The sequence below is a fragment of the Tiliqua scincoides genome, chromosome 5, assembly GCF_035046505.1.
Source record: "Tiliqua scincoides isolate rTilSci1 chromosome 5, rTilSci1.hap2, whole genome shotgun sequence".
Classification (NCBI taxonomy): Eukaryota; Metazoa; Chordata; class Lepidosauria; order Squamata; family Scincidae; genus Tiliqua; species Tiliqua scincoides.
The window spans coordinates 33,423,113-33,446,316 of NC_089825.1; the positions used below are offsets into that span (position 1 = coordinate 33,423,113).

A 23,204-nucleotide genomic window follows, 5' to 3' on the forward strand; every position below is an offset into this window, starting at 1 on the left:
AGGCTCAAAGAAGGCTTCTGTTCAGAGCACTTCTATAGCCAGCCAGTAGGCAAAATGCTCATTTAGGGCCCAACGTTCCAGTGCTGATGCAGCTGTGTCAACAGGGTGTGCGCTGAATCCAATGGTGGTGGGGCAGTCACAGAGGCCTTTCCAAGGTAAGGAAGTGTTTGTTCACTTACCTCAGGGCTGCATTGGTGCTGGAAGTTTGGATAGGATTGGGCCCACAGTCTCTTTGGATGCACCCATTGTCTTGTTAAAGATTTTGTGAATTCACAATTTCAACCTAGTCTCTGGTCTCACAGTTTGTTGACTGCTTTCAAAGCTGGTATCTGATGAGCTTGTTTATGTTTAAAACTAGAATTCTACCACATTTTGTTCTCTCTGTTTTTTTCATAGTCTATTCCATCATTCAGTGATCTCACTGATAAGTGTGAAACACAAGCGTATTATAGTCATATTGGTTTCTAGAATGGCTTCAGGTAACATACTTTCGGGTATGATGAGGAGATAGAAAAAGATACTGCTGAAGAGTGGTTGTCTTTAACAGATTGTTCTCCAGCTTAAAATTCCTGCATAATAAGGTTATGACTAATCTTACTTCAAAGACACATATAATATATAGTCTTTGAAGCTACTTTGAGAGAAGAGATGACCATGACATTTGAGGAATACTGAAAATATTAATTCAGTTCTGAAATGCAATTTAATCAGATATTTGTGATAACTAAATCTGGGCAATTGTAATAATTAAAAGGGGAGAATTTGCATGATTTTACATTGAATTTTGTTTTAATGATGAGGAATTACTTAGTGATAAGGAATTATTGCAATCCAGTTCCCACTGGACTTTTTAAAGTGCTTGTTGTAATATTGTCACCAAAGATTGGTATTTGAAAGGTGTTGCTTTTTCTTGTCTGTTAAAATGATAGTAGTGTTTCTTAAAATGAATTTTCAGGGCATGTGAGAATCCCAACAGCTTCCTGACGTCCTTAGGTGCCCACATGACCATGCCTTATTCTTTCAATGAAATAGAAACTTGCTCCCTCTGCAGGTAACATAGGTTAGGAAGACATAGGCCTTATCTCAGTTGTACACTGAAAGTGACAATCTTTTGTAAATAGTGAAACAGAATGCTTAGAAATGAGGTAGCACTACCACCATGGTGGTATACTGTGAAAGAATCCAAACAACTGTTTCATATAAGAATCTATAGCAAGCTGAGCCTCATATCCCAATATGTGCAATATCCTGATAGAAGTTAGCTCAGCTATTTCACTTTCAATTCACAGGACAACTTATCTGATCACATCAACCCACTCCTATTCATGTCTACTCAAATGACCCAATATGGTCAATGGGACTTTCTTCCCATTGACAATGGGGCAAGTATACATAGGATTGCAACCTTAGTTTGCCTTTCCCAGTTTCTAGTCCATCTAGGCCTAGAACAGTTCATCCCTAAGGAAATAACACAAGCCTAACCACTCACACAGGCTTCTGTTGCAAAACTGAAACTGTTGTGCTTGTTTTCTCACATGGCCTGATTCAACCTGAGGCCTGCAATCCTATTGCACAATTCTGGAAGTAACCCCTATTGAACACTGGGATTTACTTTTGAAAAGGCAAACCTAGGATTATGCTGTTAAAGTGTCAGTGCACAACATCCCCTCTCCTTGGGATAGATTTTTTTAGAACAACAAAATGTAGCACAGTGGTGTTGCCATTTAAGACATATAACTGCTCTTACACCCAATCCTGCCTGCCACACAACTACCACTGCATCCAGGGGCCCTGTGGAGGTTGCTGTAGGTTTCTTTGGGGAAGGGGACATTCATGCCCTTCCCCCGATTAAGGGCACAGACCCTGCAATGGGCTTCTGGAGTCTGCACCAGCTATTTTGCAGAGTAGACTTGAGAATTCCCATGTCAGGTTTTTCAGCCCGACAAGGAGGATAGGATCAAGCGTAGACATCCTCCACCAGTCCCACCCCCTTCTTGTCCCCTCCGTTCTGCCCTCCCCCACTCCAGAACACCTCCTCCAACCCCAAACAGCTGGCCGGCAGTGCCACTTACTGCTGGCCAGCATCCTTACCACCAGACCAGTGCCAATGCTCTCTTCTCCCATGTTCCATAAATGTGCTTTACATCATGTTTGATGTGAGCACTGAAGCTCAGCACTGGCGCTATGGGCCCATAGGATTGGGCTCTTAATCTCAGGCAATGTTCTTTGCATATTTATGGATGAAACAAAAGTTCTAATTTGTGTGATTGTGAATATCAATCTGCTAGTCTTTCTGTCTGTCAGAGCCCAGTGGGACTGATCACAAAGCAATTGGCTTTCAGAGTCTGCAGGGATATTAACTGTCAGTCCATGGGGCCAGTAATGTTTTGCATGATCTAACATATTATCTAGATGGGGGCCTTATGACAACCCTGAAAGGTATGCAAGTTCTAGGATTTCCAGTATGACTGCTGAGAGTGGCACTTGCCTAAGGCAACCTAGTCAGCATTTATAGCAGAGGTGAGACCAGAACTAGGCAAAACTTGGTTATCAACACAGGTGACAATCAGGCTGGGCATCTGTGTGGTAACTGTTCTGGCCTGCTAGTTGCTTAGACTGAGAAACAAAGCTTGAAGTAGCAGTTATATAAGACCACAGGGGCCCTTATTGGGTCTCCGGATCACCTGATCAAGCTGGTCTGACATTGGGCCAATGTTCCCTCTGTCTCTAACATCCTCTGGTGATGAGTTGAAAATAAGGTTGCAATCCCACACTTTTTTGGGGAGCAAGCCCCATTAAACCACAATGGGACTTGCTTCTGAGTAGGCATGCAAAGGTTGTGAGGCTCTTTGTGCCATTTTCCCTGTGGCTGAAACCAACTAGTCGTACCTTAATTCTATCATCTCTGCATTCCATGGGATACTGTTATTCTGGATTCATCACTGTTGAGTGGGTACTGATTTCCTCTCCACTTTTAAGCAGCAGTTTCTTTCACATCTGCCACAGAAAAGAGACCACTTGATACAGTATGGGAGCCTGAGGTCTGTTGATCAAATATGAAGTTCCAAGCAGTAAAAATTTAAATTGTTGCAAGTAGCAATAGTCCCACTGCCAATTCTTGAGACTACCTCTGCGCCCATAGCCTTTCAGCAGTGGCAGCAGAAAGACTCTCTCAGCTGGGAAAATTGCTTCACTGTTACCTTTTCTCTCCCATCCCATCTGCCCAGGTAAATTCTGTGACAAATCTTGGGTAGCCCACCTAAGAGACAACCCCAGAGGGCGGTTTTCCAAGGGGTCCCTGACACCTGAAGCCAGCTTTGTACACATAGTGTTGAATGGTATTGACAATATTGGCTGCTGGAAGATAAGAATTAAGATCCTTCCCATCATCCATTGCTATTTTGTTTGTTGGCTTGGCCAGTTTTCTGAACTTGTTTCTGTCATTCCTGATTCTTTTCCCATGTGCTGATCCCAATTCAGCCTCTCTCTCCAGCACTGGGATTTTAAACCCTGCCATGCACCTGGCTTGAATCATGTTGCAGTCTTGTAATGATTTTTAAGTGGTTCTTCTGCCTTTCAACTGTCATTCAGCCTGGCCTCTGCACCAGGGTTGAACTTTTGCCAACACTGTACACTTTGAATATACGTTGCAAAATAGTAATTTTTCCCCCTGTTAGGTTGAACAGTTCTTGGTTAATATTGAAACCATTTGAAATGTTTCACTTTTGTTTTTTCAGCTAATACATTCCTTGCTTTTACGTATTTCTGTTCCTTGCTTTTATTTAGTGCTTACAGGGGAATAAAACAAGGCAAATATACAAAGCCTGTGAAATATCCTTGTCTGTTCATTGGTATCTTCCAAAATGGAGATTGTGAATTAAAGAAACCCCTTTTTACAATATAATAGATGATTAAAAGTCTAATAGCCTAACTTACCTTGTTCTTCTGTTCACAGAGGGCAATATCACAAGAAACAGAATGGAATGAACAGGTTTTGCAAAGAAGTGACAGAGTTTGGGGGACTTTAAAAACTGGTACTCTATGTCAGTGTTTCTCAAATTGTGGGTTGGAACCCACTTTCAGGTGGGTTCCCATTCATTTCAATATTTTATTTTTAATATATTAGATTTGATGCTACATGTTATGTGACTGCATTGGGGGAAATGTTACAGATTTGTACTTTTAACAGGTTACTATGTAGATGCTTTTAACAATGATAGTCAATGTAACTTACTCCTGGGTAAGTGTGGGTAGGCTTGCAGTCTAGGAATGTTAAAAATTTTCCTGCTTGATTATGTCACTTGGGGTTGTGACATCACTTCCGGTGGGTCCTGACAGATTCTCATTCTAAAAAGTGGGTCCTGGTGCTAAAAGTTTGAGAACCACTGCTCTCCTGTTCCTGAATTTGCCTACTGTAGCCCAATCACAGAATGTTTGGGCAATTTCTCCCAGGTGCAGCCCAAGCCTACTTATCTTTCCCTGGAAGTGAGCTCCATTTACTTCTGTGGGATTAACTCCCATGTAAATATACATTAAGGTTGCCACTTTAATATTTTTAGAAAATCTTATCAGATTCAGTATATTATTTGATCTAGCTCAGTGGTAGAGCACATACTCTACATGCAGAAGATTCTCTCTTCAATCTCCGGCTTCTCTAGATAGGACTGGGATTGGGAAAAACTTGTGACTGAAATCCTGGTCCGCTGTTACCAGTAGGAGCCAAACCAAATGTACATTTTAATGCATCATCTTCACAGCAGATTTATTTTTGCTATAAAAAAGCAATGGCATGTGGACCCAAATTGAATCAGGATCACAGTTCAGGTATTGCAGAGGTTTATACCTGGGCTGCTGCTTCTCTCTATGAAGCTACTATGGGCTCTGGAAGATGCCATTGCACCAACAGTACACTTTAGGTTCCATACCAGCACCAGAAAGAGATTAAACACCCCCTGCCTCTGCATTGGGTCCAATCTGGACCAGCCCCCATGCCCCCTACACAGCTCCTGTTTTAAAGTAAAAGTAAGCCTGCCTAAAGGCAATGATACATTTAATGTCACATCAAATTTGGCCCTCGTCTTAGACCATAAAAAGCTAGATGAAGGACCAGCTGATCCAAAATAAAGCAGCTTCATATGTGCATATGATCTTGATTATCAGACATTCTCAAATAAGATTTAATACTTTCATGTATAAATGAGACAAAATGAAAACAGACCAGAGTGCTCAAGCAAGGGTCAAGTTCCTTTGGTCAGGGAGTTTCTCCTAAGTAAAATTATCAACTTCATTCATTTTATTTATCTGTCTGTTTCTCTGCCTGTCACAGAGGATTATAAGTTTCAAATCCTTACTGGTGAATTTCATTTATCCTTTCCCACCACCTTCAGCTGTCCAAACATATCCTGCTCCCTCAAATATCTCTGTCCTTTCACCGTTGCTGCCCCTTATACCTGGAACCACCTCCCACAATATGTCTGCCAATCCCTCATTTCCTTGAAATCCGTCTGCAAAACTTCTTCATAAAGATCCAAAATCCTAATTCCCCATACTATACTGTAACGGGCAGCCCACACATAAGTTGTGCTGGTACAGCAGGGCCTTGTGGTCTATGCTGCATCCAGTGCAGCTTGGATGAGGTCCCCTTGGAATATATTTTCCCTTACCCTGAGTAATGACCCAGCCGTTCATATGGAACTTCTTAGATCTGCACCAGTTATATAGCTGTTGTAAATCCAGGAAGCCCAATGTAGGGCTGCCTAGCCTGGGGAAGGGGGTTAGGATTCCGCCCCCTCCCAAGTCGATCCTCGCCTGGTTCTACCCTTTCCCCAGAAACACTTTCTCCCTTTCTCCAAAATACCCTACCGCCACCCTCTCCCAGATCCTGCACTGCCAGTGCAACCTTACCTGTGCTGGCCAGCGATGTCATGGGATGGGGCACCAGCAGGCCCATCAGGCTGTTGGGTTGGTGCTACCAGTTCATGAGTCATTGCAAACATGCCTTACAGCGTGTTTGTGACACTCTGAGCTGGCTCAGGCCGCGCCAGCTCAAGCTGGATTTAGGATTGTGCTGTAAGCCGAAGAAAGTGTACATAATACTTTCATATTCTTCCCCAGTCTTTCCCATCATCCACTCCTCTTCCTCATGACTCTTTTTGATGATGAGACTTTGCGACCTGTTTTTGCACTCTGTAAAGCGCCATGCCCACAGATAGGGCTTCATAAGCAAACAAATAAGGTGTTAAATGTTGCAACTCTTCAGAAGAACAGAAATACAACATTCCTCTTTTCTTGTAAGGTCTGATCCTGACTAGGATTGCCAACCCATACCTTGAGAAAATACAGGTTATGAAAAAAATCTCCCTCAAGCCATAACATCTGCAATGGACAAGTTGTCATCAGAAAACGGTCAGGTTACTTTTCTGTTCCACTGGTATTTCAGCACTATTAATCAGTGCAATCCAGCTAATGTCGTTTACAGGGATCGACTGAAACAGACTTGGAACAGCCCCAGTGGAAGAAAAAAAAATTCTAGCTCCTTGGTTAAAGCGGCAGTCCTATACCATCTAACCCAGTGGGAGTTACTTTCAAATAAATATGCATAGGATTGCGCTGTAAGGATTCACACAAATGGTATACAACAGAAAATACTGGGGCAGGCTTATCACTTTCTAACTTATTAGTTAAATGTTCAGAGTTCTCTCTAGCCTTTCCAAAGGTCTCAGAGTGGCTTATATTATCCTTATCATGTTGCTGTCCAACATCTGATAAAAGGTAAATAAGACCAGAAATTAGTGTAGCACTTATGATCTCTTCAGCTTGAGTCTCCCGTTTGTAAAAGAGGAGAATATTATGTTAATTAAATAATTGTGCTGATTAGTGGGGCTCTCGTTAGGGCAAAACTAAAGTATGTTACTAGCTTTGAGCAGACTGTAATTGCTATATGGATGGAAAATAAAAATAGTAATCATCTACTAAGCCAGGGGTGCCAAACCTCGGCCTGGGAGCCATTTGCAGTCCTTGGGGACTCCCAATCTAGCCCACAGGAAGCCCCTGGTCTCCAATGAGCCTCTGGCCCGCCAGAGGCTTGCTGAAGCCCATGCTGGCCCAACGCAACTGCTCTCAGCTTGAGGGCGACTGTTTGACCTCTCACGTGAGCTGTGGGATGAGGGCTTCCTCCACTGCTTGCTGTTTCACATCTGTGATGCAGCAGCGACAGTGAAGGAAAGGCTGGCCTTCCTTTGTGCAATGCCTTTTATAGGCCTTGAGCTATTGCAGGACCATTCATTCATTCATTCATTCATTCAAGTTCCATCTCTAATATATTCATTTATGGAAATTTATTCAAATTTGAAATGTAAATTAATTCTTTTTTCCCAGCCGCCGACAGTGTCAGAGAGCTGATGTGGTCCTCCTGCCAAAAAGTTTGGACACCCCTGTACTAAGCAAATGAAACAGTTGAACTAGGTTTTAAATATGGATCTTCCATGTCCAAATATTCCATTGCACGAGAGTTAGGAATTGTATGAGATGTTAGTGTTCAAGTTGGATAATCGGTGACAGTACTTTTGCATTCTTAAGTGATAGTCGGAGTTCTCAAGTGAGAAATATTATGTGAACCTACTCTTAGGCATCAACAATGTCCTAACAATCAATAGCACAAGCACCATTCCTCAAGTTGCACCTACTGGGCAAGGGAATTAATGGAGAGCTGCAAATGACTATCTCCGAGTTCTACTTCCACCAGCTACAATAAGAGATAGGATTCTGATGATCTCTGCAGCCCCTAATGGTACAGTACCAGGAGCATACCAAAACCCAGCTAGAGAACACTGATCACGGATATCAGGGTATATAGCATGAGTTCACATCATTTGGCCCTCCTATAGAAAACTAGGAAGATGTTGGTGATATGAGTGTTGATGCTGGGCCACTCTGGATAAACAACAAACACACAATAGGCAGAGTTAACAAAAAGAAATAAAAGACAACTGATACACAGAAATCAAGGAGAGCTTGTCTACTCAATCCCCTTAAAGGTACTCTGCCTCAGATTACCAGGAATCTTTGTTTCATTTTTGCGACTGAGGTTATAAGGACAAGGGGCTAAGTAAGAATGAATCACCAGGATCTAGGGAGCATCCTCTGTGACACCTGCCCCTCCACCATCTCTTTACCTTATTGACCTCAATAAAATAAATGGATTTGGACAGCAGGTTAGGGTGGTTTGCCCAAGTTAGAATGCCAAAGCATTTTTAAGTAAAGATAGCCCTTCACACTGTCTTCATTTCACAGATACACACACATTTCACACACATACAGAGTTTCTTAGTCCCACTTTACAGATGGGGAACACTAAGGCTCAGACATAGATAATACGCCCAAGGTCAATCAAGAAATTCTTAAACGCAGCTCTTCCTCTTCCATCACAATTAGCTCCATTTGATAGGTTAGAACACTGAGACCCAGGAGTTTTGGCTTAGTTCTCCCTTTGTGTTACTCCCTTATTAACATATAAAGCAAGGATGGAATGGGGAGTACTTGAAAATAGCATGTGAGGAGGGATGTAAACCCAGTCCCCATCCCCAACCTTACTTTGCTGAGTTGCTGAGGTTAGCATAGGACTAGTTGTTGGTGCCAATGCATTAGCTTTTGTAACCATGGTATTGTTGAGCTGTTGCTTTGCTGCAGAGAGTGTATGGAACCCCAGCTATGTGATACAGATCCTGGTCCTGTTAGGACTAATTATGTTTGCTTTTATGATTTCTCTATCTATGCCTAATAAAGGTTTATTCATTCATTCATTCATTCATTCATCCTGGTCCTGTCCTAGCAGCCACCTACTGCACAAGGACTACAAGTCTACAGGTCATTTATGTGTTCCCTTGTGAATCATAAGACCTAGTGCTGGTATCACTAAATTAATAAATGTGTAAATGAATGAGTTGTATCACAAAGCTCCTGCCAGCTGCAAGGAAACATGGGTCATGCTAACAGTAAATTGCTGCTTGATTGTGGGGTTTGATTGCACTTTAAAGGACTTTATATGAGCCACATTATACCTCCTGAAATTAACTAGGGCCCAAAGGAGAAGCTGTGCATTTGTGACTTCACCTACTTGACAACTTTTTATGGAGAACTGAATAATAACTTATGGCACAATCCTGTTCTCCTTATGCGCTGGTGCAGTGACTGCTATGCCAGCACATGCTGTTACAAAACTAATTGGCCAAGTCTTTCAGATTCACGCATGCATGATGAAGACATGGCTGTGTGAAGTAGCCTTACTCTTATCACTCTGCCAGTCTTATGTGGCCCTCTACCCATTTTGACTAAATACAAAATTATAATTATATATTATATCATATATGAATATCATGTATATCATGTGCATATGAATACATAATTATAAAACCCTCTAAATTTTAGTTATTGGGCTTTAAACACAATCTTAATACATTTTTTAAATGATAAAATACAGCCTAAAAAAAAAAATCTGATGGTGTCCTTTGACAAATTTCATGACTTGTCAGTGTGCTGTGAGATAAAAAAGGTTGACGATCACAGAGAATAAGGGAAAGACACAGAAGCTCTTGTTTTTCCTGTTTGTATTATGAAAAGTGCTGGCTTATTGCAGTGTCACTCGCCATTGAAATGATCCTGGTGAGATGGAATATTCAACTGATTCAATCCACAGCTTTCTGACTGCCATACAAGGGAAGTAGCGTGCACATTTCTATGGATGTCCTTCCAATACTGCTGCAAGATCTTTGTTATTGTCAAAGCTGTAAATGAACAAGAGATGAGCTAGTTACATATATTTGAAAGTATCTTTCTCCATCCTTTCCCTGTGTGCAGGGCTGCTCAGAGTGATCGAACCCAGATCCAAGCTGTCAAGACTAGGCTTAAATGTAGAAATTTTGGCTGTGAAGCAGAGGAATCTCCACTTTTTGAGAGCAATGGAAAACCAAGCCATTTTGGCATGCCCTCTCCTAAGAAGTTGCATCAAAAAATGACACAACTGGTGGTTTGGTTAAGGCCCAAATCCTAACCCACTTTCCAGCACTGGCATAGCTCTGCCAATGGGGTGTGTGCTGCGTCCTGCAGTTGCAGGAGGCCTCCTCAAAGTAAGGGAATGTTTGTTCCCTTACCTTGGAGCTGCATTGCCCTTATGTCGGTGCTGGAAAGTGAGTTAGGACTGCACCCTAAATTGCTTAAGGCTTAAGAATAGTCTTTGAACACAATTGATGTGTGTTCAAAGAACACATATGATGCTTAAAATGGCTCTCATTTCAATAATGGTAGCATGAATGTAAAATTGACCATGCTGCTTCTTCACATTAGAAATACTTCTATTCTGCATTAATAGTGATCAGAAACATAAATAGTGTAGGAGAGGCAAAGGGGTTTTGAGCGTCATATATGAAAATATTCTCAGATACAAAATCCATACTGAATGAAGTCATTTATTCTAATGACTGAACTAAAACTAAAAAGCTTCAACCCTTCCCTCATTCCCCAAATGGCTTCAAGACCCAAAGGATTCAAAGCCTGGAGTGCAGCCAGAGACATTTCAGTTTATTTCACTGAGCACTTCTGATCTGAAATGTGATGCTACCTCTCTTCTTTGTTCTTCAAGGACTGGATCCTAACTCAACATTTATCTTGTCACTTTGCAAGTGATCTTAAAATTTATTCCATTACAGAGAGAGATTGGGAGTGAAACTGATCTCCATCAAATCACTCACAAAAGAAGGTAGGATGTCATTAGTTTCATGGCATAGATTTCACCCCTGGGTGCCTTCTGTCTGTTTATTCCATGAATTGTTGAAGATATAATATACAATGTGTTATTGGGATCAACTTAAATCCAACATAAAACTTCTGCAGCATTTGTGAAAGAAATCCCCTAGTGCCCCAAATACAACAGTTCTGGAAGAAATTATTGTTGCTATAAATGACTCTACAAATAATAGCATTCATATTGCACTTCAATGTTCAAAGTGCTTGCATCTATTGTCTCAAATAATATTGCCTGAAAGAGATCTGTAAAATAGAAGATGGTTCTTATTCAAAGTTTCCAAAGTGAGTTTCCCTGATCCCTGGTTAATGTTTTTAATTGTGCAACTTTGACAATAGTAGTCAGCTATTTCCTTTATTTTTGTCATTTCTGCCCTCCCCGCAACCAAGAACCCCTCCCACTACCCTTTCCCACCCTCTGCACCACTTGGCACAAACTCACCTGCTCTGACTGGTGCAGGGATGGGAACTGGCACCAGTAGGCTGGCACATGTTGTTGTTGTGCCAGCTCTTGAGTTGGCCTTATGGAACATTTGCGACACTCAAGAGTCAGTGCTGGAGGCCTGCACTGGCACTTCACTTTAGGGTTAGGTTGCCTATCACGCCAACAAAAAAGTCAACTTTTCTTTTGAGTGTTTTTTTTACTTTTGTCACTTATGTGTCTTTGAAACTTGTTATACTTCCTTTAAAGATCTAGCTCAAACTGTGGAATGGGACACACCAGTGGGTCGTGACCTCGTTTTTGGTGGGTAATAACTCTGATAAGCTGATAGATGACAAGGAAAATGTTATTGAGCTCTATGGAAACTAGACAGAGCAGCACATGCATGTTCACTCATGAGCAGGCAAACAGGCTTTGGTCCACTGCAAAAGGGAACATGAGGCCACTAGAATGGTCCTGATCCGAAGAGCATGGATCTCAACAAATGCTCCAGAAGCTGCCCCCACCACCATAGTAAAAAGGATAAAAACAGAGGCTTGAGTGGCTGGTAAAGTGAAACGTTTTATTTAGTCTCATAAAAAGTGGGCTTCAAACTTTTTCATTCCCATAAATTGCCACAATTACAACTTTACTAGAGCACCACCAGGTAAGGGGGAGGCATCTGGTGTACCCTTTAGGTACCAGGAGATTGTGTCCCAGTTCTGCTCAGGTTCTTACAATTGCACTAAAATAGCTTTCAGTAGTGCCAGGCTTCATGGTAATTTTTTCTGCTCTTTCTAATAAGAATATTTGGTTCCAGTGAACAGTGCTGGGAGGGCATTATGGGACAGGGAGTGGGCAGCGATGGGGTGGTGGTAGTGGATAGGAGGTGGTAGTGGAAGGGGGTGGCATCAATGGTGGGGTCCCAGTCTCACATTTTATTCATTTATATATTGGGGTCGGGGCACAAAAAAGGTTGAAGACCACTGGCCTAAAGTAGACATCAACATACTGCCTTAGGCGTATTTCTCAGCTTGCCTCCTGCTGAGTGATGCATCTTTTCAATTCAGCACTGGAACACTCCTGCTGATGATATCTGTTACCCAGTCATGCTGAAATTGCTCTAGCTTTTCTGCATTGACAGTACCTGTTCCTTATCATATCATTTCTTACTTCAACCCCATTCCACCTTTCTGTAGCTGAATGGTAGCCTGACTTTTTTTTTTTTTTTTTTGGACAAATCCCCTGTGTTTCTTTTGGATCCCTATTGTATCAAACCTATACAAGGATCCACTGATCCTTCTCTAGTCAGATTACAGCCTCCAAGGCACTTCTGTGCAGCCCATAAGAATTCCATCTTTCATTCTGACAGGGAGAGGTTGTCTTGGCGGTATAATCCTCTTACTGTTATTTCTCTGGAACTCTGAAATATGTTAATACCTGTATTCCTTAGTAATAATGATTAGAATGGCAGATCTACACAGTCACTTTATTGTAATATTTGGCAACCAGAGGGTGAATAAATACAGAAACCCTAGAGGTCTCACACTTCATATCCAGTTGCTGGATCTGCAACTAGATTTAATCCATTACTATATCACATGTAGTTCATTACCTCAGCTTTTCTTTCCTTACTGCTAAAGCAAACAGCTCCAAAACATAAATGGATGTTAAGAGGATGAAGGGTGCAAAGAGACCTGATTTCTTAACTGGCAAGAGGAAAATGTGTTGCAAAGCTCTTTGATTCATCTCCTCTCCTCCTGGAAGTTCATACTGGTGTTATTTGGCCACAAGCATGCTAACGACTGGAGCCCTCCTTAACTCACTGCCCCAAAGAGCATACATAGCAGAAACAGAAACATATTTGTGTTGGCATCAGAAAACAATTAACAGTGCAAGCCTATGCATGTTTACTCAGAAGTAAGTCCCTCTGTGTTCAGTAGGATTTACTCCCAGATAATTGTGCATCCTATCTTGCTTACCTGGGAGAAAGCCGCCATTGACTACAATGGGACTTACTTCTGAGTAAACATGCATAGGATTGGGCTCTCAGTCCTTGTAAAAGTTAATTAAAACCTAATTCTAGTTGTGTCTACTCTGAAGCACTTATGCTTAGAGTTGCAGACTACAAGCTTCTGATGAAGTAAGCTTTTGCCAAGGTTAGATTTATAGAATGTTAAAACTGGAAGACACCTCGTAGGTCTTCCAAACCCTACTCAGCACAGGTGTTTACAGCATCCTGGATTGGGAAAATCATGCAGTCACAAGAAATGTCCTGGAGCCTCTGAGATCCCAATTCTTTTTTGTTTTTGATGGAGCGGTGTCATCCTACAATCACGTAAAGCAGCATTTGTCTCTCACTGTACCACTTTGCATGGTCCACTTATTGGAAGTGCCACCAAAAGATACTGATGATAATGTCATCGCCAGTTACTTTTGGATTTGGGATGCCAAATGCAAAGCAACAAACACAAGAGGCTCAGGGCGGATGGGAAGGCTTTTTCTGAGTGCATGCAAAGCACTCGCTGGAGCTCTACTCACTGTGCCAAACCTCCTCCTGCTGCTTGTGTTGCATTGCTGAACTCACTGCAAAGTGGTGGGAATCTAGGGAGCCCGCATATACCAAGTGCCACTGGTTGGGAAATGTTGATATAAAGTAAAATACACTGTTGAGGTATTGAAGGGGTATGATGTTTAGCATTAATAATTCCTCTTCAAATAAGGCCAGCAATCTTATGGATAAATAAAATCCATAGTATTTTTTATTTACTAAGAGAAGGGCTGTGAAATCTCATAAGCATGTGGTGTGATGGTTGAGGAGTGTGGTGATTTGGGGAATGACAAGAAAATCTCTTCTCTGCACCCCTCCACGTAGTATTTTGACTGTCAGTGTTTCTCAATGCTTGTCCTCCGCAGTACCACTTCACACGGTCCACCTATTTGAAGTACCACTAGAAGTAACTGGCAATGACATCACTGCCAGTTATTTCTGGGTTGGGAGGCTAGATGTGAAATGACAGACATGAGTAAAAGGCTCAGGGTGCATGGGAGTGTTTTTTTTGAGCACAGAAAAGCATGCTTTAGAACCTCCTACCACTGTTTGTTGTGTTATGTCCTGGTCTTGGTACTGGGCAGCAGATATCTGGGGGACCTGCAAGTACCACCATTCAAGTACCACTGGTTGAGAAACAATGACTGGACTTTGTCACTTCCTCAGACTGATGCCCCCCTAATGGGTTAATGCAACTTTCCTTCTATTCAAGGTCCGTATATCAGCATTTCTCAACATTTGTCCCCTGTTGTATCACTTCACATAGTCAACCTACTGAAAATACCGTCGGAAGTAACTGGTGATGTCCTCACCAGTGACATCCAGATTTGGAGGTCAGATGTGATGTGACAAACACACAAGTAAGTGTGTGAGTAAGAGGCTCAGGGCAGATGGGAGGGCTGTGAAAAGCTTACTTTGAAGCTCTGCTCTCTGAGCCGAGCCTCCTACCTTTGTTGCATCCTGTTGCTGGTCTCACTACTGGATGGCAGGTGATTTCATGAGAACCACCAGACACCACCTCAAGTGCCACCAGTGGTCTCTGTATCACTGGTTGAGAAACACTGCTGTATATTGTTCTTTTCAAGAACAGCTCAGCTTCCTATTAAGTGATAAACCAACACCCTGGAATTCTCAGAGCTCCCATATCTTCACGCATTATTTTTGTGAAAAGCTCTAATCTCTGCAGCAGGTTGCTGGGCAGCACTCCTGATTTGTGTGTGGGTGTGTGTGGGGGGGGGGGAGGAGACTTTCAGTCATGCAGTTTAAATAGGACAGTTTTTAAAATTTCACTTCACCTTAACAATTTCACTTCTACATGCCTGTGTTGAAAGATGGTGTGGTGGGGAGGCAAAGCTGCTGCTGCAGCCCTGCAGTTTCCTGCAGCCCAATCCTATGCATACCTACTCAAAAGTAAGGCCCACTGTGACTCACTCCCAGGTACAGTGTGGATAAGATTGCAACCCTAGATCCCAAGTGTATGCATGCCTACTCAGAAGTCCCATTGTAGTCAATGGGGCTTACTCCCAGGAAAGTGTGGCTAGGATGCCAGCCCTAGAGCCCATGCATACTCAGAAGTAAGGCCCACTGTAGTCAGGGGGGCTTACTTCAAGGCAAGTGTGGACAGGATGGGAGCCCCAGAGCCCATGCCTACTCAGAAGTAAGACCCACTGTAGTCAGGGGGGCTTACTCCCAGGTAAGTGGGTCCTTGACAAAAACCCTTAACTTCTGACCAGTGGACTTCCCTCAAATGAGGAGGCTGGTTGGAAGGAGGTTGAAAGGGAAAGTAAAAAGAGTCCAATCTCTCCAGAGTGCATGGAGGCTGCTTAAAAGAAGAGTAATAGAGGCACAGCAGAGGTGTATACCACAAAGAAAGAAGGGCTCCACTAAATCCAGGAGGGTGCCCGCATGGCTAACCAGCCAAGTTAGAGAGGCTGTAAAGAGCAAGGAAGCTTCTTTCCATAAATGCAAGTCTTGCCCTAATGCGGAGAATAAAAAGGAACATAAACTGTGGCAAAAGAAATGTAAGAAGGTGATATGGGAGGCCAAGCGAGACTATGAGGAACTCATGCCCAGCAACAATAAGGGGAATAATAAAAGCTTCTTCAAATATGTTAGAAACAGGAAACCTGCCAGAGAAGCGGTTGGCCCTTTGAATGGTGAGGGAGGGAAAGGGGAGATAAAAGGAGACTTAGAGATGGCAGAGAAATTAAATGAGTTCTTTGCATCTGTCTTTACGGCAGAAGACCTTGGGCAGATACCGCTGCCCGAACGGCCCCTCCTGACCGAGGAGTTAAGTCAGATAGAGGTTTAAAGAGAAGATGTTTCAGACCTCATTGATAAATTAAAGATCAATAAGTCACCGGGCCTGGATGGCATCCACCCAAGAGGTATTAAGGAATTGAAGAATGAAGTTGCTGATTTCTTGACTAAAATATGCAACTTGTCCCTCAAAACGGCCACAGTGCCAGAAGATTGGAGGATAGCAAATGTCACACCGATCTTTAAAAAGGGAAAGAGGGGGGACCCGGGAAACTATAGGCCAGTCAACCTAACATCTATACCGGGTAAGATGGTGGAATGCCTCGTCAAAAATAGAATCTCAAAACACATAGACGAACAGGCTGAGGGAGAATTAGCATGGCTTCTGTAAGGATAAGTCTTATAGAATTCTTTGAAAAGATCAACAGGCATGTGGATGTGGGATAACCCGTAGACATTATATATCTGGACTTTCAGAAGGCATTCGACATGGTCCCTCACCAAAGGCTACTGAAAAAATTCCACAGTCAGGGAATTAGAGGACAGGTCCTCTCATGGATTGAGAACTGGTTGAAGACAAGGAAACAGAGAGTGGGTGTCAATGGGCAATTTTCACAATGGAGAGAGGTGAAAAGCGGTGTGCCCCAAGGATCTGTCCTGGGACCGGTGCTTTTCAGCCTCTTCATAAATGACCTGGAGACAGGGGTAAGCAGTGAGGTGGCAAAGTTTGCAGACAACACCAAACTTTTCCTAGTGGTGAAGACCAGAAGTGATTGTGAGGAGTCCCAGAAGGACCTCTCCAGACTGGCAGAATGGGCAGCAAAATGGCAGATGCGTTTCAATGTAAGTAAGTGTAAGATCATGCACATTGGGGCAAAAAATAAAAGCTTCACATATAGGCTGATGGCTTCTGAGCTGTCTGTGACAGATCAGGAGAGAGCTCTTGGGGTGGTGGTGGACAGGTCGATGAAAATGTCAACCCAATGTGCAGCGGCAGTGAAGAAGGCCAATTCTATGCTTGGGATCATTAGAAAAGGTATTGAGAACAAAACAGTTAATATTATGCCATTGTACAAATCAATGGTAAGGCCACACCTGGAGTATTGTGTCCAGTTCTGGTCGCCGCATCTCTAAAAAGACATAGTGGAAATGGAAAAGGTGCAAAAGAGAGCGACTGAGATGATTACTGGGCTGGGGCACCTTCCTTATGAGGAAAGGCTACGGAGTTTGGGTCTCTTCAGCCTAGAAAAGAGACGCCTGAGGGGGGACATGATTGAGACATACAAAATTATGCAGGGGATGGACAGAGTGGATAGGGAGATGCTTTTTACACTCTCACATAACACCAGAACCAGGGGACATCCACTAAAATTGAGTGTTGGGAGAGTTAGGACAGACAAAAGAAAACATTTCTTTACTCAGTGTGTGGTTTGTCTGTGGAACTTCTTGCCGCAGGATGTGACGATGGTATCTGGCCTGGACGTCTTTAAAAGGGGATTGGACAAGTTTCTGGAGGAAAAATCCATTATGGGGTACAAGCCATGATGTGCATGTGCAACCTCCTGATTTTAGAAATGGGTTATGTCAGAATGCCAGATGCAAGGGAGGGCACCAGGATGAGATCTCTTGTTATCTGGTGTGCTCCGTGGGGCATTTGGTGGGCCGCTGTGAGATACAGGAAGCTGCACTAGATGGGCCTATGGCCTGATCCAGTGGGGCTGTTCTTATGTTCTTAAGTGTGGACAAGATGGGAGCCCCAGAGCCTGTGCCTACTCAGAAGTAAGGCCCACTGTAGTCCGGGGTCTTACTTCCAGGCAAATGTGGACAGGAGGGCAGCCCCAGTCTATTGTCATCTGCCAGGGCTGACGCGCTGCGGTCTGGTGGCGCTCGCAGCTGCGGAGCTGAGAGGGAAGGTCGGGCAGCGCCAGTCTCCTGGGGGCTGCCCCCCCCCGCGCCGACTCTCCCCCCTCAGCCCAGCCTGCGGGCCGTCTGCTCCGCCCGACCTTCCCAACATGGCGGCGCGCCGCCCCTGTGACGCCGCCCGCCCCGCCTTCGCCCCACGGGGGCTCCTCAGTCGGCGGCGAGGGCGGCGGGGCGGGCCCCGGGGGAGCTGCGGGTGACGCGGCGCGAGCGAGCGCAGGAGGGAGCGAGCGCGGCTTGAGACAGCGGCGCTGCACTGGCCGAGGCGAGGGAGGCTCCGCGCCGGTCCGGCCGCCTCAGAGTCCGCGAGGGAGAGGCGGAGGCGGGCGACGCAGCTGCCTGGTAGCCGCCTCCGCACCTGTCGGCCGGCCGGCCGGCCGGGCAGGAGGAGGACGGGCGGGCGGCGCGTGGGTGTCGCCGGCGCCGGGCACCTGGCTCCCCCCGCCGCCTCTCCAGGGAGTCCGAGGAGGAGGAGCAGCAGCAGGGCCGGGAAGCTGCTGCGGGCGGAGCCGCCGCGACCTGCCTCGGCCCCTTCTCAGCCGCCGACCTCCACCCCCGCAGTGGAAGGGGACGCGTCGCGGGTACTGCTGCTGCGGAGAGGGGCTGGAGCCGCGCCGCACCGCGCCGCGCGGCAGGATGAACCCCAGTGTCACCTACGCCAGCCGCAAGCGGCGGAAGCCCGTGCAGAAGATGTGAGTGGGGGCCTGTGGGGGGGCCTGGCCACACTTACCTGGGAGTAAGCCCCGCTGACTGCAGGGCGTCTTACTTCTGAGTAGGCGTGAAGAGGCTTGGTTCTAGGGCTACCACACTTACCTGGGAGTAAGCCCCATTGACTGCAGTGGGACTTACTTGTGAGTAAGCAGGCAGAGGATTGGGCCATCAGGCTGCAGTCCTATCCACATTTACCTGGGAGTAAGCCCCATTGACTGCAGTGGGACTTACTTCTGATTAGGCATGCAGAGGACTGGGCTCTCAGGGTGCAATCCTATCCACACTTTCCCCATTGACCACAATGGGTCTTACTAATGAATAGGCATGTTTAGGATTGGGCTCTAAGGCTGTCATCCTAGCAACACTTACTTGGGAGTAAGTCACATTGGCTGTAATGGAACTTACTACTGAGTAGATATACAGAGGATTGGGCTCTCAGACTGCAATCCTATCTACCCTTTCCTGGCGGGAGTAAGCCCCACTGATTACAATGGGATTTACTTCTGAATAGACGTGCAGAGGATTGGGCTGTCAAAGTGTTGGGTTTGGGCTTTATTATGATGATGAGGATAAAATTTTTGCACAGTCAGATAGGTGTTATTGTCTGGTTTGTTTTATCCAGCCATGGAGTCCTTCCCAAGGACCTGAATGCATGATTTTTATCTGTTTGTTGTTGTTATTTCCTCGCTAAGGTGTGGAGTGTACACACACTGGAAACCTCTCTTTCCTCCTTATATTACCCCCCTTCCACAACCTCATGTGCTGCTGACTGTAGACCTGATCCTGTCCAACTTTCCAGTGCTGATGTAGCCCCCAGTAAAGGAACAAACATTCCCTTATTTGAGGAGGTCTGTGGTTGTTCCTGAAGTGCAGGATGCAGTGCATGCCCCATTGGCAGGGCTGCAGTGGTGCTGGAAAATTGGATAGGATTGGACCCTGTGATGCTCCTCTCCAAGCTTCCAGAGTACCAGCACTGTAGATTTTTAAAAATTATTTTGATACATTTGCTTCTCTTTCCCCCTCCCCAACCCTTTAAACTCTCTGTTGGGACTTTTGGGCAGTTCACAGACCAGAGGTTTTCTTGACGGCTTGTTGGGTGTCCATCCCCACTTGTCATCTTTTAAAAAAAAAATCTTGATGCATGTGCGAAGGCTCTTGGTGGTGGCCTGAGTTGCTGCTCTTGCAATCTGTGTCGCCCCTCCCTTTTGCGACTCCTTACAAGCGCTTCTAGATGTTTGTAAATAATTTGTAAGGGTGGGGGGACGACTCTATTTTTGAGCTGAGTTTCTATTTTTAAGACTTGGTTGGAGCACAGAGAGAGAGAGAGAGAGAGAGAGAGAGAGAGAGAGAGAGAGAGAGATTATTTAAAATCAGAGATCCTAGAATCATCCCTTCTGACTTAAGGGTTTTCATTTTCTCTGGAAACTGCTCCTTAGTCCTACATTTGTGGTGAGAGAGTGGCTCCTGCATGGTAAGGTAAAAACACTGGGCATGCACAGAGACCTCTTTTTTGTTATGCAATGTTGTTGCCTGGACAGATCTCACCTGTATTGAAAATAGCTTCTTTGGTTGAGGCTTGGTGTGTATTAAACACTGGTTCAGAACCCTGTTTTTAACCAGGCTTGGATGACCCATTTGAATGCAAGTGGCTGAATTAAAGTCAGAACAAGGGGTGGGAAGGGATGAAGGAAAATGGCTTCAGCCTTTAATTTAGTGTGCGTGGGTTAGCTGACCAAGAGTGGTAGGCATTTGAGGTGATAGTTCCTTGACAGAGTATGCAAAATGATTTTGTAATTATGATTGAAAGTCTATGGCAATTGACATAGCTTCTGACATATTGGCCTTGGGCCCAGGCTTGTGTTGTCTAACAGGTATTGGTCTGTGTGTGCACATGGAAAGCCACATTGTGCTGGCCATGCTTCTGCCACTGCAGTGGGGTTGTCCCTGGCTTGAAGGTTAACATGCTCTCTGCATCAAAGTATCTGAAGACCTGGTTTCATTGATGTCATCCTGTGCACTGTTGTACGCGTAATTGTCTCTTAGCCCTACACCCCACCCCCACACAAAGCAGTTGAGGCCTAAACACAGTACACTACAAAATCTTTAAGGGATTTTGCATTTCCTGGGTGGTGTGGATTGGAATCAGAATTATGATGTAGATGAAAATAAATAAAGCTAGAGAACTAGATTTGTAAGGCTGTTGCAGTCTTAAAGCTTTTAACAGTCCAACAAGGCTTAAACATAGACTTTGAACAAAACATTGTCAGCGTACAGGGATTTCCATGCCAACAAAGATTGACTAGGAATTCATGTTATGAAAATCTGAATTCTGATTCTAGAAATACTTGCATTTGGGTAAAATTTGCTTAATGTGACTGAGTCTGCAATCCTATATACACTTACCTGGGAGTAAGCCTCATTGAATACAGTGGTGCTTCTTTTGAGTAGAGATGCATAGGATTGCGCTGTAAATTATTTTAACTGAAAATTTTCACATATGAAAGCATACTCTGAAGTCTTTTGGTTTAAATAGATATTTTGAACCTCCTTGTTCATCATATAGCCTTTCTATTAATATTAATTACCTTAGGTCCATATCTGCTGCTGCTGCTGTTGTTATTGTATCTGTATTATATGCCAATAAAGGTCTGTTTGAGTTTGAGTTTGAAACAGAGGTTAATTTTTAACAGGTTTTGTAGAAATTGTAGAATTTATGAGTACTGCTTTTCACTAATCTGTGTTTACTGTTCAAGTAGCATTGTTGATGAAATATTTATTAGTTAACACAAAGTAACTGTGCTGGGCTTGGTAGTATTTCCCAAAGGATTTTGAGAGAGATTAAATGGAATGTTTTTGGGTCTTTGCTGTGTTGGCAATTTCAAAGTTTCAAGCACCTATGCACTTGTGCACAGTTCTTTCTTAGTTTCTTGTTATTGCAGGTATTGCTATTAAAATTGAGAGCCTACAAATAGAGCAACAAATCCATTGGAACAATTGGTATATATTGAATTGAATAATTCCTAGCAAATTTAGAATTGCTCTCAAAGTGGCGGTGTTAGCCTTGACATGTAGGATTTTTTTTCTTTCATAGTTTATTTTTCCTCTGGATATGAAAGTATGGAATGTTTATCCTGTTTGCTTCTGCTGACTTAAAAATAATTGCTCACTTTTTTGATAAGTGTGTTGTCTGTTTTTGACATTGTTATGCAAAATTTGTCTGTGCTTATCAAGCAGCTTTAGGAGGTGTATTTATGTCCTGATTTCTGGGTTTTGTCAGGGAGCAGCACACACCCATAAAAGAATAGCCATACTCCCAAAGTTTACTTTAGAGGTGATAGTAGTTGGTTATGCAACAATCACTGTTAAGTAACTTGCTGTAGTTTGTCTTGTAAACAGAAGTGGATTGCTGGTTTTCAATCAGGTTTTAAAAGCATTACCTTATAGAAAATATTCCTAGCATGTATAAGGTAGTCTCGGGCTAGGTATTGAGAGTTCCCCTTTTCCCTTGGGGGGGGGTGAGGGAGGGGGAACACAAAAAACACCACTCTGTAAAAGATCTGAAATGACTTAAGTGTTTTGAAATGCAACTACTAGTATACTTCAGTTTTTCGTATAGGGAGTGTAAAATCCATGAAAACGTGTTTGCACTTCCTTGACTTCTCTGAAACTTCATGTTAAACAGGGTTTGTTTGCCATATACCGAACAAGTAGACTATCTTGAAATGAAGAGTAAATGCTGAATGGGTCAAACTAATTGACCCTATGATCATCTGAAATGATCATAGGCTTCAGATCTCAAAATGCGTTTTCTCTGACTTTGAAGAAAGGACACCACAACTTATCTGTTTGTAGTACAGTGTGTTTTACTTAACAAAGAATTTTTTTCTGTACTGTGGTACCTAACCATTAACTTGATATACAAATCATAAATACACTAAAAGAGATGCTAGAGCCACCTGAAATGTAGATATTTTTCAGGGTTGCTGAAAAATGTTTTAAAGCCCATGTTGTTGGTATTTTTTAGATAAAACACTTCTTAAATATAGCTATTTTAAAAAAGAAAAATGGTCTCTTTTACTTTTGATAATCTTTCATCTTCCACAGAAGAAAAATGTATTTGAATTTTTCATAATTAATAGTTTTATTCCTCTGTAAATAAACCTTTCAGATATTTTTTTGGAGCTTTTGGCCTCTTTAATGGAATCTAAAATTAATATTACCGGCTTACCTCTTCAGTGGAAGAGATAACAGAAAGTTCTGCAGGTAGAGGTTTATTATGAAGACATGTCAAAGGGCGATGATGACCTAGCATAAAGAATTGCTAATAAGTATATAGAGACTCATGGATTAAAGAATATCACTGTTGCAGTTAAGCTAATATCTTGGATGTTTGCAGGCAATCAATTCTGTAAGTAAGCTTGGGTGTGTACAGTACACTGTTTAGCAGATTCTTTAGCCTTGCAGTTCTATAAACACTTACTTGAACTTAAGCCCCACTGAACTATGTTGGACATATTTTTTCCATAAAGATGTATAGAGTGAGTG

The 23,204-nt window shown here is 43.4% G+C and overlaps 1 protein-coding gene across 1 annotated transcript in view; it reads left to right on the forward strand.

The window, feature by feature from the left end:
* Positions 1-18,195: 18,195 nt before the first annotated feature.
* AHR (aryl hydrocarbon receptor) overlaps positions 18,196-23,204 on the forward strand; it is a 65,999-nt gene continuing 60,990 nt past the window's right edge. The window contains exon 1 of the mRNA XM_066627002.1: positions 18,196-18,640. Within this exon, the coding sequence (XP_066483099.1) occupies positions 18,585-18,640 (56 nt within the window). The 5' untranslated portion in view covers positions 18,196-18,584. The remainder of the gene's footprint in view (positions 18,641-23,204) is intronic.